The sequence below is a fragment of the Salmo salar genome, unplaced genomic scaffold, assembly GCF_905237065.1.
Source record: "Salmo salar unplaced genomic scaffold, Ssal_v3.1, whole genome shotgun sequence".
Taxonomy (NCBI): Eukaryota; Metazoa; Chordata; class Actinopteri; order Salmoniformes; family Salmonidae; genus Salmo; species Salmo salar.
Window position 1 is genome coordinate 67,332 of NW_025550803.1, and position 15,169 is coordinate 82,500.

The 15,169-nt window shown below is 45.1% G+C and overlaps 1 protein-coding gene across 1 annotated transcript in view; it reads left to right on the forward strand.

The window, feature by feature from the left end:
- Positions 1-7,189: 7,189 nt before the first annotated feature.
- LOC123740019 (protein MTSS 1-like) overlaps positions 7,190-15,169 on the forward strand; it is a 9,254-nt gene continuing 1,274 nt past the window's right edge. The window contains exons 1-3 of the mRNA XM_045713949.1: positions 7,190-7,578; positions 8,878-8,969; positions 12,031-12,105. Of these exons, the coding sequence (XP_045569905.1) occupies positions 7,301-7,578; positions 8,878-8,969; positions 12,031-12,105 (445 nt within the window). The 5' untranslated portion in view covers positions 7,190-7,300. The remainder of the gene's footprint in view (positions 7,579-8,877; positions 8,970-12,030; positions 12,106-15,169) is intronic.

Here is a 15,169-nt window from a genome sequence, read left to right on the forward strand (position 1 = left end):
GTTGGTCAAGCCGGTGGTTTTGTCTGAAGTCTTTACAAGCACAGTAGCAATGTGTTTAAACTAGGCTTCCCTCAGTATGCCGAGGTACACTACATGAACAAAAGTATGTGGACACCTGCTCGTCCAACATCTCAATACAAAATCACGGGCATTAATATGGAGTTGGTCCCCCCCTTCCCTGCTATAACAGCCTCCACTCTTCTGGGAAGGCTTTCCACTAGATGTTGGAACATTGCTGCTATAACAGCCTCCACTCTTCTGGGAAGGCTTTCCACTAGATGTTGGAACATTGCTGCTATAACAGCCTCCACTCTTCTGGGAAGGCTTTCCTACTCGATGTTGGAACATTGCTGCTATAACAGCCTCCACTCTTCTGGGAAGGCTTTCCTACTCGATGTTGGAACATTGCTGCGGGGACTTACTTCCATTCAGCCATGAGCATTAGTGAGGTCGGGCACTGATGTTGGGCGATTAGGCCTGGCTCGCAGTCGACGTTCCAATTCATCCCAAAGGTGTTCAATGGGGTTGAGGTCAGGGCTCTGTGCAGGCCAGTCAAGTTCTTCCGACAACGATCTCGACAAACCATTTCTGTATGAACCTTTGTGCACAGGGGGCATTGTCATGCTGAAAGGGCCTTCACCAAACTGTTGTCACAAAGTTGGAAGCACAGAATCATCTATAATGTCATTGCATGCTGTATCCATTCACAGGAAACTAAGGGGCCGAGCCTGAACCATGAAAAACAGCCCAGTTTGGAATTTGCAGTTTGGAATTTGAAGGGGTGTCCACATACTTTTGTGTACATTGTGTATGTTTGTTTACAAACACCACACAGAGCAAACGAAAGCTTTGTGACGTGACAACCCACTGTCGTGCAGCGCAAGAGAGGTGATCAGGTTACACTTGAAATTCACTACTAATGTTTGCCAGCTAAATATTTTATAAGTTTAACTATCTAACATGTGCCAAATCAATTCTCTCCGGGGCTCCAGCTATGCATTTGGTTTGTTTGCTAAGTGGCTAGCTTGCAAGATCAAGCGTATTGGTTAAAGCAGAGACAACCAATCCCCTCCTGGATCCAGATCCCTACTGTCTAATATTGTTTTGTGCGTGCAGCAAACTGTGAGGAGCCTTTTGAGATAGTTGTATAACTTTATGAGCTGGATTGTTTGTCCTTCCAATTAGCTTGCGCATGTTAGCATTTAGCTAAGGTCCGCTATGGGAATTCGCTTGTTAGCATTTAGCTAGCATCCGCTATAGAATTCTATGGAATTCGCTAGTACTTTGTTAGCATTTAGCTAGCGTCCGTTTTTTTTTTTACGTTTGGAAAGAAATCAAACCCCTTGTGTGCACTGCCGGTAATACCGTATAACCCGGTATGGTACAAGAACAGTATAAAAATCTGGATCCCGCCCAACCCGAGTTTAAACTCTTCTCTGGACGTTGTCTCTACTCCTGTTCTGTCTGAATGGCCCCTGACATTCGTAAGGCCTAAGACCCAAACACAGCAGCATTTTCTGGCCACAACCCGCCAAATCCAACCTCTGTATCAAGGGGCCCAAGATCCAACCCTGTACTAAGGGGTCTAAGATCCAACCCTGTATCAAGGGGTCTAAGATCCAACCCTGTATCAAGGGGGCTAAGATCCAACCCTGTATCAAGGAGTCTAAGATCCAACCCTGTATCAAGGGGTCTAAGATCCAACCCTGTATCAAGGGGTCTAAGATCCAACCCTGTATCAAGGGGTCTAAGATCCAACCCTGTATCAAGGGGGCTAAGATCCAACCCTGTATCAAGGGATCTAATATCCAACCCTGTATCAAGGGGCCCAAGATCCAACCCTGTATCAAGGGGGCTAAGATCCAACCCTGTATCAAGGGGCCCAAGATCCAACCCTGTATCAAGGGATCTAATATCCAACCCTGTATCAAGGGGGCTAAGATCCAACCCTGTATCAAGGGGACTAAGATCCAACCCTGTATCAAGGGGTCTAAGATCCAACCCTGTATCAAGGGGTCTAAGATCCAACCTTGTATCAAGGGGGCAAAGATCCAACCCTGTATCAAGGGGTCTAAGATCCAACCCTGTACCAAGGGGGCTAAGATCCAACCCTGTACCAAGGGGGCTAAGATCCAACCCTGTATCTAAGGGGCTAAGATCCAACCCTGTACCAAGGGGGCTAAGATCCAACCCTGTATCAAGGGGGCTAAGATCCAACCCTGTATCTAAGGGGCTAAGATCCAACCCTGTATCCAAGGGGTCTAAGATCCAACCCTGTATCAAGGGGGCTAAGATCCAACCCTGTATCAAGGGGGCTAAGATCCAACCCTGTATCAAGGGGGCTAAGATCCAACCCTGTATCAAGGGGGCTAAGATCCAACCCTGTATCTAAGGGGCTAAGATCCAACCCTGTACCAAGGGGTCTAAGATCCAACCTTGTATCAAGGGGGCTAAGATCCAACCCTGTATCAAGGGGTCTAAGATGGGTTATTGTGGGGTTATTATAAGCTGTTAACAAATCACCCTCCACCCTCACCCACTACCATACAAGCTCCAACAAAAGCAGTAGGTCTCAGTGAGTTTCTGGAAGTGATTTTGAAGTCCCGTCCTGCAGAGCTGTTCATTCATTCCACAGTAGAGCAGTCTGCTCCATGCAGGGTTAAACAGAACAGACCTTCACTCCCACTGGGCAGGGCACTGAGGACAGACAATGATCCTGCCAGTCAATGTCAAGCCTCTCATCTGGCTTGGAGTGTTGACTGGTCTAGAGGAGGCCCCAGCTGATTGTAGGGTTCTGGTGAGGCTTTACTGCCATAGGCTGGGCATGGATACATGGACCACGTGCCCAGCTAAACACAGACAGGAACACACACCAACTGTACACACACGTCTGTCTGTCTGTCTGTCTGTCTGTCTGTCTGTCTGTCTGTCTGTCTGTCTGTCTGTCTGTCTGTCTGTCTGTCTGTCTGTCTGTCTGTCTGTCCTTCATCCAGGCTGTCTGTCTGTACTTCATCCAGTCTGTCTGTCTGTCTGTCTGTCTGTCTCTGTCTGTCTGTCTGTCTGTCTCTCTGTCCGTCCGTCCGTCCGTCCGTCCCGTCCGTCCGTCTGTCTGTCCTTCATCCAGGCTGTCTGTCTGTCTGTATTTCATCCAGTCTGTCTGTCTGTCTGTCTGTCTGTCTGTCTGTCTGTCTGTCTGTCTGTCTGTCTGTCTGTCTGTCTGTCTGTCTGTCTGTCTGTCTGTCTGTCTGTCTGTCCTTCATCCAGGCTGTGTGTTAAGCCTAAATGGGACCCTGCAGTGTTAATAAACATTAATAGCTCTTTAAACCAGAGGAAGTGATTTGTAAAAAGGCCTTTTTATTTCTAATTAATCTCCTAGCAGATTAGTCAGTCGTAGCATGGTTTGGCGTTTTGAGCCGAGGCATAGAGGCTGTAAGGCTAGCCAAGAGCAAATGAAACCTGCCTTGTAGGGCATTACAGTGAGTAACCTTTATGCTGCTTTTATTATTGTCATTTCTTTATTTAACCTTTTATTTAACCTTTATCTAACCTTTATTTAACCTTTTATTTAACTAGGCAAGTCAGTTAAGAACAAATTCTTATTTACAATGACGGCCTACCCGGCCAAACCCCGACGACGCTGGGCCAATTGTGCGCCGCCCTATGGGACTCCCAATCACGGCCGGTTGTGATACAGCCTGGAATCGAACCAGGATGTCTGTAGTGACGCCTCTAGCACTGAGATGCAGTACCTTAGACCGCTGCGGCCACTCGGGAGCTACTAGCTTGCTCCCAGACCTAAAGGCCTGTGTGCTCTAGCCAAGCTGAAAACGATAAAGGAGTTGACTAAGCTAAAGCACATTGACATCTGGACCAGGCCACTTCAGCTGTAGTGTTCCCTTGAGTCCTGTCTGTGTCTCTCTAGTGTCTATGTTAGAGTCATGTTAGGCTGCAGAGCCTTAGTTAATGGGGTGTTGTAGTTCAGCAGGGGCCCTGTCCTGTCGTAGCTGCTCTGTCCTGTTGATGAGGCAGAGGGGAACAGAACAGGGAACAATACCCTGGGAGGAAGTCCCCGTGAGGGATACAATGTGTCCGTCCGCTGCAGCTCAGTCCCTGGGCCTCGGGGGTCGTACAGCTGCTGGGACCTTTCAGTGTTTAGGGGGACCATGGGCGGTCTTCCAGTGTTTAGGGGGACCAGGGGCCTTTGTGTAGGCTAGGTACCCCTGGTGGAATTTGACAAGCGTGTTGTGGCACCTCATTGCTACTCTCCTCTCCCATACATGGACCACATGCCCAGCTAAACACAGAATTTCCCGGTGGCATCGACGGCCATGGTCTTCGATGCCCCCTTGTGTGGCCGTAATGCCCTCTAAAAACATCCATGCCTTGCAGCCACCATAGTGGCCATTGTGCACTTGGGCTGAATATAATAATTGTAAATCCCTTCTCCCAGCTGCCAATTGGCCTGCTCCAAAGCACCTCTCACTCACATGACTTTTTCAGATATCTCAATTCTTATTAGCCAATGCCTATCATGTGATGGGATCTGTGAGGCCCCAGCTCGGCTACTAGTGAAGACGCATCGGGGATTCAACGGTACGCGTCCTTATCGAATTTAGAGGTGCATATTAAACATGTTACAAAGAAACTGTCCACATTTCCTTTTAGGTCAGCCAACAAGATGAGTAACAAACAGCAAGAGCACTAGCCTATGTTAATCTACTATCCCCCATAGTACAACCGTTGATCCATTCTATTGGTCAGCTTGTCCTTCTGTGTGAGAAATAAATATTCCAAACAGACTCTGGGACAGTTGTGGGACGACAGATCACAAATTAATACAACCACTGTAGCCAACATCAAATAAAAAAAAACATTTTAAAAGCAATGAGGCTGATGCAACAGATCAGAAGATTTAGCTTAAAATGTTGATAAACTATTAGTCTATATTTTCACATTCTAAACTGTTAGTCTATATCTTCACATTATAAACTGTTAGACTATATCTTCACATTATAAACTATTAGTCTATATCTTCACATTATAAACTGTTAGTCTATATCTTCACATTATAAACTATTAGTCTATATCTTCACATTATAAACTGTTAGTCTATATCTTCACATTATAAACTGTTAGTCTATATCTTCACATTATAAACTATTAGTCTATATCTTCACATTCTAAACTATTAGTCTATATCTTCACATTATAAACTATTAGTCTATATCTTCACATTATAAACTGTTAGTCTATATCTTCACATTATAAACTATTAGTCTATATCTTCACATTATAAACTATTAGTCTATATCTTCACATTATAAACTGTTAGTCTATATCTTCACATTATAAACTGTTAGTCTATATCTTCACATTATAAACTGTTAGACTATATCTTCACATTATAAACTATTAGTCTATATCTTCACATTCTAAACTATTAGTCTATATCTTCACATTATAAACTATTAGTCTATATCTTCACATTATAAACTATTAGACTATATCTTCACATTATAAGCGCAGCAATGCGCACATGTTCCACAATGCAATTAGCAGGAAAACACACTTCTCCAAAGCGCACTGCAAATGCGAGCGGTTTCATTTGCAGAGACAAACTATAGCCAATACCATAGTCTACCCCCTACTCTTTGACAGGCAGGCTAATTCATTATTTGTGTACATTTACATACACTTATGTTTTTCTTAACAGAACAGCGTTTTTCAGTTTTCAAAACAATTTAGTTGGCTATTTTGGTTAATATCCTTGGTACCCTTGCAGATAGCCTTGGTGCCCTAGCGGATAGCCTTGGTACCCTAGCAGATAGCCTTGGTGTCCTAGCAGATTGCCTTGGTACCCTAGCAGATAGCCTTGGTGCCCTAGCAGATGGCCTTGGTGTCCTAGCAGATTGCCTTGGTACCCTAGCAGATAGCCTTGGTGCCCTAGCAGATGGCCTTGGTGTCCTAGCAGATGGCCTTGGTGCCCTAGCAGATAGCCTTGGTACCCTAGCAGATGGCCTTGGTGTCCTAGCAGATGGCCTTGGTGCCCTTGCAGATAGCCTTGGTGCCCTAGCAGATGGCCTTGGTGTCCTAGCAGATAGCCTTGGTGTCCTAGCAGATAGCCTTGGTACCCTAGCGGATAGCCTTGGTACCCTAGCAGATTGCCTTGGTACTCTAGCAGATAGCCTTGGTGCCCTAGCAGATAGCCTTGGTACCCTAGCAGATAGCCTTGGTGCCCTAGCAGATAGCCTTGGTACCCTAGCAGATAGCCTTGGTGCCCTAGCAGATAGCCTTGGTGCCCTAGCAGATAGCCTTGGTACCCTAGCAGATAGCCTTGGTACCCTAGCAGATAGCCTTGGTACCCTAGCAGATAGCCTTGGTGCCCTAGCAGATAGCCTTGGTACCCTAGCAGATAGCCTTGGTGCCCTAGCAGATAGCCTTGGTGCCCTAGCAGATAGCCTTGGTACCCTAGCAGATAGCCTTGGTGCCCTAGCAGATAGCCTTGGTACCCTAGCAGATAGCCTTGGTACCCTAGCAGATAGCCTTGGTGCCCTAGCAGATAGCCTTGGTGCCCTAGCAGATAGCCTTGGTGCCCTAGCAGATAGCCTTGGTGTCCTAGCAGATAGCCTTGGTACCCTAGCAGATAGCCTTGGTGCCCTAGCAGATAGCCTTGGTGCCCTAGCAGATAGCCTTGGTGCCCTAGCAGATAGCCTTGGTGCCCTAGCAGATAGCCTTGGTACCCTAGCAGATAGCCTTGGTGCCCTAGCAGATAGCCTTGGTACCCTAGCAGATAGCCTTGGTGCCCTAGCAGATAGCCTTGGTACCCTAGCAGATAGCCTTGGTGCCCTAGCAGATAGCCTTGGTACCCTAGCAGATAGCCTTGGTACCCTAGCAGATAGCCTTGGTGCCCTAGCAGATAGCCTTGGTGCCCTAGCAGATAGCCTTGGTGCCCTAGCAGATAGCCTTGGTACCCTAGCAGATAGCCTTGGTTCCCTGGCACCTCTTGAAGGCCATATGGCCTTGCCCCTAAAATCCTGAAATTCCAGGCCTGTCCTCTCCCTCCCTCATTGGGCCTTTAGGTTTATTACTGGTGGTGATGTTACAACTCACCATTGTGTTTTGTATCAAAAAGTGGGTTGGGCGTCTTTGTATGTAAGGAGAGAGCAGCATTCTCTAGTGTTTATTTACAAAGCACTCATGCAGAAACTTCCTATTTATCTATCATCATTAATTACCAAACCCAGTCTCAGGCTTGGATAACACCAGGGACACCAGGGACATTGGTTCAGCTCTAACCAGGATGTATTGTTTGTGTGTTACAGGAGGCACCAGGGACATTGGTTCAGCTCTAACCAGGATGTATTGTTTGTGTGTTACAGGAGGCACCAGGGACATTGGTTCAGCTCTAACCAGGATGTATTGTTTGTGTGTTACAGGAGGCACCAGGGACATTGGTTCAGCTCTAACCAGGATGTATTGTTTGTGTGTTACAGGAGGCACCAGGGACATTGGTTCAGCTCTAACCAGGATGTGTATGAGACACAGAAGCATCGAGGCCAAGCTCAGAGACTTTTCAATGTAAGGATGTTCTCATTTACAACCACACTACTAGACCATCATTTACCATTGATTTGTAGTACATGTCACTTTGAACGAAATTAAGAAGTGTGTGTGTGTGTGTGTGTGTGGGGGGTTGGTGTGTGTGTGTGTGTGTGTGTGTGTGTGTGTGTGTGTGTGTGTGTGTGTGTGTGTAACAGTGTCGTTAAAGTGAGACATTACTGATGAATCTGTAGAATGTCACCCAGCTCAGCCGATTCTACTCTTTCCCAGCATTCCACTGTCTCAGGGGCATGTCTGGTCCACGACACACACACACAGGGAGATCTCTAATTTCTTCAAGGCATTTTGGATAAATTCTTCTTGCGTCTCCATGGCTGTGACAGTGTGAAGTAGTAAACCTAGGTGCCTGTGGTCAAGCCTAGCTACACACACACACACACACACACACACACCCCAAAAACACATACACACAGACAGACACACACACACACACACACACACACACACACACACACACACACACACACACACCAAAAACACATACACACAGACAGACACACACACCACAAACACACATAATGAAAAACACACACACAGTCACCACCACTATGCCCCGCCCCATCACTGTTATGCCCTGACCACTCATCACCACTATGGCCCGCCCCCTCATCACCGCTCTGCCCCGCCCCTCATCACCACTATGCCCCGCCCCATCATTGCTCTGCCCCGCCCCGCATCACTATTATGCCCGCCCCTCATCACCGCTCTGCCCCGCTCCCTCATCACCGCTATGCCCCACCCCTCATCACTGCTATGCCCCGCCCCCACATCACCGCTATGCCCCGCCCCTCATCACTGCTTTGCCCCGCCCCTCACCACCACTATGCCCCGCCTCCTCATCACCACTATACCCCGCCCCACATCACCGCTATGCCCCACCCCTCATCACCGCTATGCCCCGCCCCACATCACCGCTATGCCCCGCCCCTCATCACTGCTCTGCCCTGCCCCCGCATCACTATTATGCCCCGCCCCTCATCACCGCTCTTCCCCGCTCCCTCATCACCGCTATGCCCCACCCCTCATCACCGATATGCCCCGCCCCACATCACCACTATGCCCCGCCCCCATCACCACTATGCCCCGCCCCACATCACAACTATGCCCCGCCACCTCATCACCACTATGCCCCGCCACCTCATCACCACTATGCCCCTCTCTACTGAAAGACTAGCCTTTTGGTGGGCTAGGAGAGATCCTAATAAACAATACTGGATTTCTAATGTTTCTCACCTTTGTGATTGCTGTGACCTGCAGGGCTTTCATGGACTGCATGATCAACCCTCTACAGGATCAGATGGAGGAGTGGAAGAGAGGAACTAACACACTGGATAAGGACCATGCTAAAGGTACCATCATAACATATAGATATATAATAATATAGAGAGGAACCAACACTCTGGATAAGGACCATGCTAAAGGTACCATCATAACATATAGATATATAATAATATAGAGAGGAACCAACACTCTGGATAAGGACCATGCTAAAGGTACCATCATAACATATAGATATATAATAATATAGAGAGGAACCAACACTCTGGATAAGGACCATGCTAAAGGTACCATCATAACATATAGATATATAATAATATAGAGAGGAACCAACACTCTGGATAAGGACCATGCTAAAGGTACCATCATAACATATAGATATGTAATAATATAGAGAGGAACCAACACTCTGGATAAGGACCATGCTAAAGGTACCATCATAACACATAGATATGTAATAATATAGAGAGGAACCAACACTCTGGATAAGGACCATGCTAAAGGTATCATCATAACAGAGAGTATAGAGAGAGAGAGGGGGGTATATATATTTGTATATACAGTTGAAGTCGGAAGTTTACATACACTTTAGCCAAATACATTTAAACTCAGTTTTTCACAATTCCTGACATTTAATCCTAGTAAAAATTCCCTGTCTTAGGTCAGCTAGGATCACCACTTTATTTTAAGAATGTGAAATGTCAGAATAATAGTAGAAAGAATGATTTATTTCAGCTTTTATTTCTTTCATCACATTCCCAGTGGGTCAGAAGTTTACATACACTCAATTAGTATTTGGTAGCATTGCCTTTAAATTGTTTAACTTGGGTCAAACGTTTCGGGTAGCCTTCCGCAAGCTTCCCACAATAAGTTGGGTACATTTTGGCCCATTCCTCCTGACAGAGCTGGTGTAACTGAGTCAGGTTTGTAGGCCTCCTTGCTCGCACACGCTTTTCAGTTCTGCCCACAAATTTTCAGGGCTTTGTGATGGCCACTCCAATACCTTGACTTTGTTGTCCTTAAGCCATTTTGCCACAACTTTGGACGTATGCTTGGGGTCATTGTCCATTTGGAAGACCCATTTGCGACCAAGCTTTAACTTCCTGACTGATGTCTTGAGATGCTGCTTTAATGCACATCATTTCCTTCCTCATCTATTTTGTGAAGTGCACCAGTCCCTCCTGCAGAAAAGCACCCCCACAACATGATACTGCCACCCCCGTCCTTCACGGTTGGGATGGTGTTCTTCGGCTTGCAAGCCTCCCCCTTTTTCCTCCAAACATAACGATGGTCATTATGGCCAAACAGTTCTATTTTTGTTTCATCAGACCAGAGGACATTTCTCCAAAAAAGTACGATATTTTCCCCATGTGCAGTTGCAAACCGTAGTCTGGCTTTTTTATGGCGGTTTTGGAGCAGTGGCTTCTTCCTTGCTGAGCGGCCTTTCAGGTTATGTTGATATAGGACTCGTTTTACTGTAGATATAGATACTTTCGTACCTGTTTCCTCCAGCATCTTCACAAGGTCCTTTTCTGTTGTTCTGGGATTGATTTGCACTTTTCGCAACAAAGTACGTTCATCTCTAGAAGAGAGAACGCGTCTCCTTCCTGAACGGTATGACGGCTGCGTGGTCCCATGGTGTTTATACCTGCGTACTATTGTTTGTACAGATGAATGTGGTACCTTCAAACTTCTGACCCACTGGAATTGTGATACGGTGAATTATAAATGAAATAATCTGTCTGTAAACAATTGTTGGAAAAATTACTTGTGTCATGCACAAAGTAGATGTCCTAACCGACTTGCCAAAACTATAGTTTGTTGACAAGAAATTTGTGGCGTGGTTGAAAAACGAGTTTTAATGACTCCAACCTAAGTGTATGTAAACTTCCGACTTCAACTGTATAATAATATAACCATACACTACAAGCCAGTGTAATATACACTACATGAACAAAAGTATGTGGACACCTGCTAGTCGAACATCTCATTCCAAAATCATGACCATTAATATGGAGTTGGTCCCCCCCTTTGCTGCTATAACAGCCTCCACTCTTCTGGGAAGGCTTTCCACTAGATGTTGGAACATTGCTGCTATAACAGCCTCCACTCTTCTGGGAAGGCTTTCCACTAGATGTTGGGACATTGCTGCTATAACAGCCTCCACTCTTCTGGGAAGGCTTTCCACTAGATGTTGTAACATTGCTGCGAGGATTTGCTTCCATTCAGCCACAAGAGCATTAGTGAGGTCGGGCACTGATGTTGGGGGCGATTAGGCCTGGCTCACAGTCTGCGTTCCAATTAATCCCAAAGGTGTTCGATGGGGTTGAGGTCAGTGCTCTGTGCAGGCCAGTCAAGTTCTTCCACACCGATCTCAATAAACCATTTCTGTACGGCATTGTCATGCTGAAACAGGAAAGGGCCTTCCCCAAATTGTTGCCACAAAGTTGGAACAAGCTAGTCACAAAGTTTTACGAGCATCAGCACTCGGCGATCCCGTCCTATGAGCTTGTGTGGCCACTTCGCGGCTGAGCCGTTGTTGCACCTAGACGTTTCCACTTCACAATAACAGCACTTACAGTTGACCGGAGCAGCTCTAGCAGGGCAGAAATTTGACGAACTGACTTGTTGGAAAAGTGGCATCCTATGACGGTGCTACTTTGAAAGTCACTGAGCTCTTCAGTAAAGCCATTATACTGCCAATGTTTGTCTATGGAGATTACATGGCTGTGTGCTCGATTTTATACACCTGTCAGCAACGGGTGTGGCTGAAATAGTTATATATATATATATATATATACCTCTGCACACCACAGTCAACATTCACTCTCTGTTTAGAGTTTAGCTTATTTTCTTTTCCTCTTTGACCCGAATTTTGTTTTATTGTACAATTTAGTAAAACATGCGTCAAAACCAACAAGACAGGGTCAGTCACATATGAGCTCACTATTTGGCACAATAGTGAACCAATGAGTTATAGGTGTTTATTAAATGGCTGATAAACGACAGAATAACATGTATACCAGTCAGCTACTTCACCTTTTACCACCTCTAGAAATGTTGTAATATCCACTGACTGTGCTCAGCTTTAGGGTTTCCTGACACGCTGTTGACCCCATTTCCCCCCCACAGAGTACAAGAAAGTTCGGAGTGAGATCAAGAAGAAGTCTTTAGACACTCTGAAGCTACAGAAGAAGGCAAAGAAAGGTAGACTCTATCCGTCTGTCTGTCTGTCTGTCTGTCTGTCTGTCTGTCTGTCTGTCTGTCTGTCTGTCTGTCTGTCTGTCTGTCTGTCTGTCTGTCTGTCTGTCTGTCTGTCTGTCTGTCTGTCTGTCTGTCTCGTCTCGTCCCGTCCCGTCCCGTCCCGTCCTGCTTCACTTCTCTACTGGCTGTGCCATACAAATAGAGTTATTACAACATATGTACGATACATATAATGTCTGTGGGCTTGGCCGTATGAAGTAAAGTATAAACCCTGTACCTCTATGGGCTGTTGTTTCCCCTTGAGGTCCTACCTACACATTCCATGTAGTCTAAAGCAAATAGAGTTGAACGTCAATGAGGCCACTCAGGGACTCTACAGTATAAAACACAGTACATATTTATGTAACATTTATTATATATAGTACATCTCTACGTACATTTGGTACGCTTAGGCAAATGGACATGCAAATTGAGTTGAACATCCTCCCTACTGAATGTCCTTACTCTATGCTATGGTTTCTGTTGGTTATGTAAGAATGTTCCTGATCCCTGTCAGACTCTGTGGATTGGCAGATATCATTTGTACACATGAATCTATCTGAATGATGTCTGGAAACATGGAGTAAAAACAACAACATCAGCTCATATTGTCTGTCATTATACTGAAACCAGGACACTGGCTGTGTCCCAAATGGCACCCTATTCCCTATATAGTGCACTACTTTAGTACAGGGTCTATAGGGCCCAAAGAAGTGCACTACACAGGAAATAGGGTGCCATTTGGAACAGATTCTCTGCTCAACTACTGAGTATCCGTTTGTGTCGTCCTTTCTCCCTCGTAGGACAGCACATCCCAATTGAATACGCATGCAGTCAGTCAGTCTTTGTGTAGGCCTACGCACCATGAAAGGAAATGGAGACGCTATTGAAAAGGTTCAATATGTGTCTAGACAGATAGACAGAGAGAGAGCATCTATGGAAGCTCCTATTCAAGCTGTCAGTTATCTTGAGCGACAAAAGTCCAGTTGAAATTTCAAAATGTCCATCTTGAATGCACCAAAACATCTATGCATTTTCTGCTTTCAAAGTGAACTTCAACTCTTTTTGAAACTTCTTTAGCTCAAATACTGTGCTGTTGTATTTCCATGGTGCAGTATTTAGCAGTGTGCACCTGGTCTTATTGTAGTGTTATTAGATATCCTATCTAGAGGAGCAGTATTTAGCAGTGTGCACCTGGTCTTATTGTAGTGTTATTAGATGTCCTATCTAGAGGAGCAGTATTTAGCAGTGTGCACCTGGTCTTATTGTAGTGTTATTAGATGTCCTATCTAGAGGAGCAGTATTTAGCAGTGTGCACCTGGTCTTATTGTAGTGTTATTAGATGTCCTATCTAGAGGAGCAGTATTTAGCAGTGTGCACCTGGTCTTATTGTAGTGTTATTAGATGTCCTATCTAGAGGAGCAGTATTTAGCAGTATGCACCTGGTCTTATTGTAGTGTTATTAGATGTCCTATCTAGAGGAGCAGTATTTAGCAGTGTGCACCTGGTCTTATTGTAGTGTTATTAGATGTCCTATCTAGAGGAGCAGTATTTAGCAGTGTGCACCTGGTCTTATTGTAGTGTTATTAGATGTCCTATCTAGAGGAGCAGTATTTAGCAGTATGCACCTGGTCTTATTGTAGTGTTATTAGATGTCCTATCTAGAGGAGCAGTATTTAGCAGTGTGCACCTGGTCTTATTGTAGTGTTATTAGATGTCCTATCTAGAGGAGCAGTATTTAGCAGTTTGCACCTGGTCTTATTGTAGTGTTATTAGATGTCCTATCTAGAGGAGCAGTATTTAGCAGTGTGCACCTGGTCTTATTGTAGTGTTATTAGATATCCTATCTAGAGGAGCAGTATTTAGCAGTGTGCACCTGGTCTTATTGTAGTGTTATTAGATGTCCTATCTAGAGGAGCAGTATTTAGCAGTGTGCACCTGGTCTTATTGAAGTGTTATTAGATGTCCTATCTAGAGGAGCAGTATTTAGCAGTGTGCACCTGGTCTTATTGTAGTGTTATTAGATGTCCTATCTAGAGGAGCAGTATTTAGCAGTGTGCACCTGGTCTTATTGTAGTGTTATTAGATGTCCTATCTAGAGGAGCAGTATTTAGCAGTATGCACCTGGTCTTATTGTAGTGTTATTAGATGTCCTATCTAGAGGAGCAGTATTTAGCAGTATGCACCTGGTCTTATTGTAGTGTTATTAGATGTCCTATCTAGAGGAGCAGTATTTAGCAGTATGCACCTGGTCTTATTGTAGTGTTATTAGATGTCCTATCTAGAGGAGCAGTATTTAGCAGTATGCACCTGGTCTTATTGTAGTGTTATTAGATGTCCTATCTAGAGGAGCAGTATTTAGCAGTATGCACCTGGTCTTATTGTAGTGTTATTAGATGTCCTATCTAGAGGAGCAGTATTTAGCAGTGTGCACCTGGTCTTATTGTAGTGTTATTAGATGTACTATCTAGAGGAGCAGTATTTAGCAGTGTGCACCTGGTCTTATTGTAGTGTTATTAGATGTCCTATCTAGAGGAGCAGTATTTAGCAGTGTGCACCAAGTGGCGCAGTGGTCTAAGACACTGCATGTCAGTGCTAGAGGCGTCACTACAGACAACCTGGTTCGAATCCACACTGTATCACAACCGGCCGTGATTGGGAGTCCCATAGGGCGGCTGTCATGTCCTGACCCTAGTAAGATGTCATTTTCTATAGTAGAGTAGGGCAGGGGCGTGACAGGGGGTGTTTTGGGTTGTTCTATGTTTTCTATTTCTATGTTTAAGTTCAAGTTTTTCTATTTCTATGTTGGGATTGTTTGAGGTTGATCTCTAATTGGAGGCAGCTGATCCTCATTGCCTCTGATTAGAGATCATATTTAAGTAGGGGTTTTTCTCTTCCTGTTTGTGGGTTATTATCTTTTGAGTAGTGTGTTTTCCTCTCTGCGTCACGGTTTGTTGTTTTTGTGTTTTCAAGTATTTATGTGTATTGCATTCAGTTTCACGTTTAATAAATATGTGGAACTACGAAC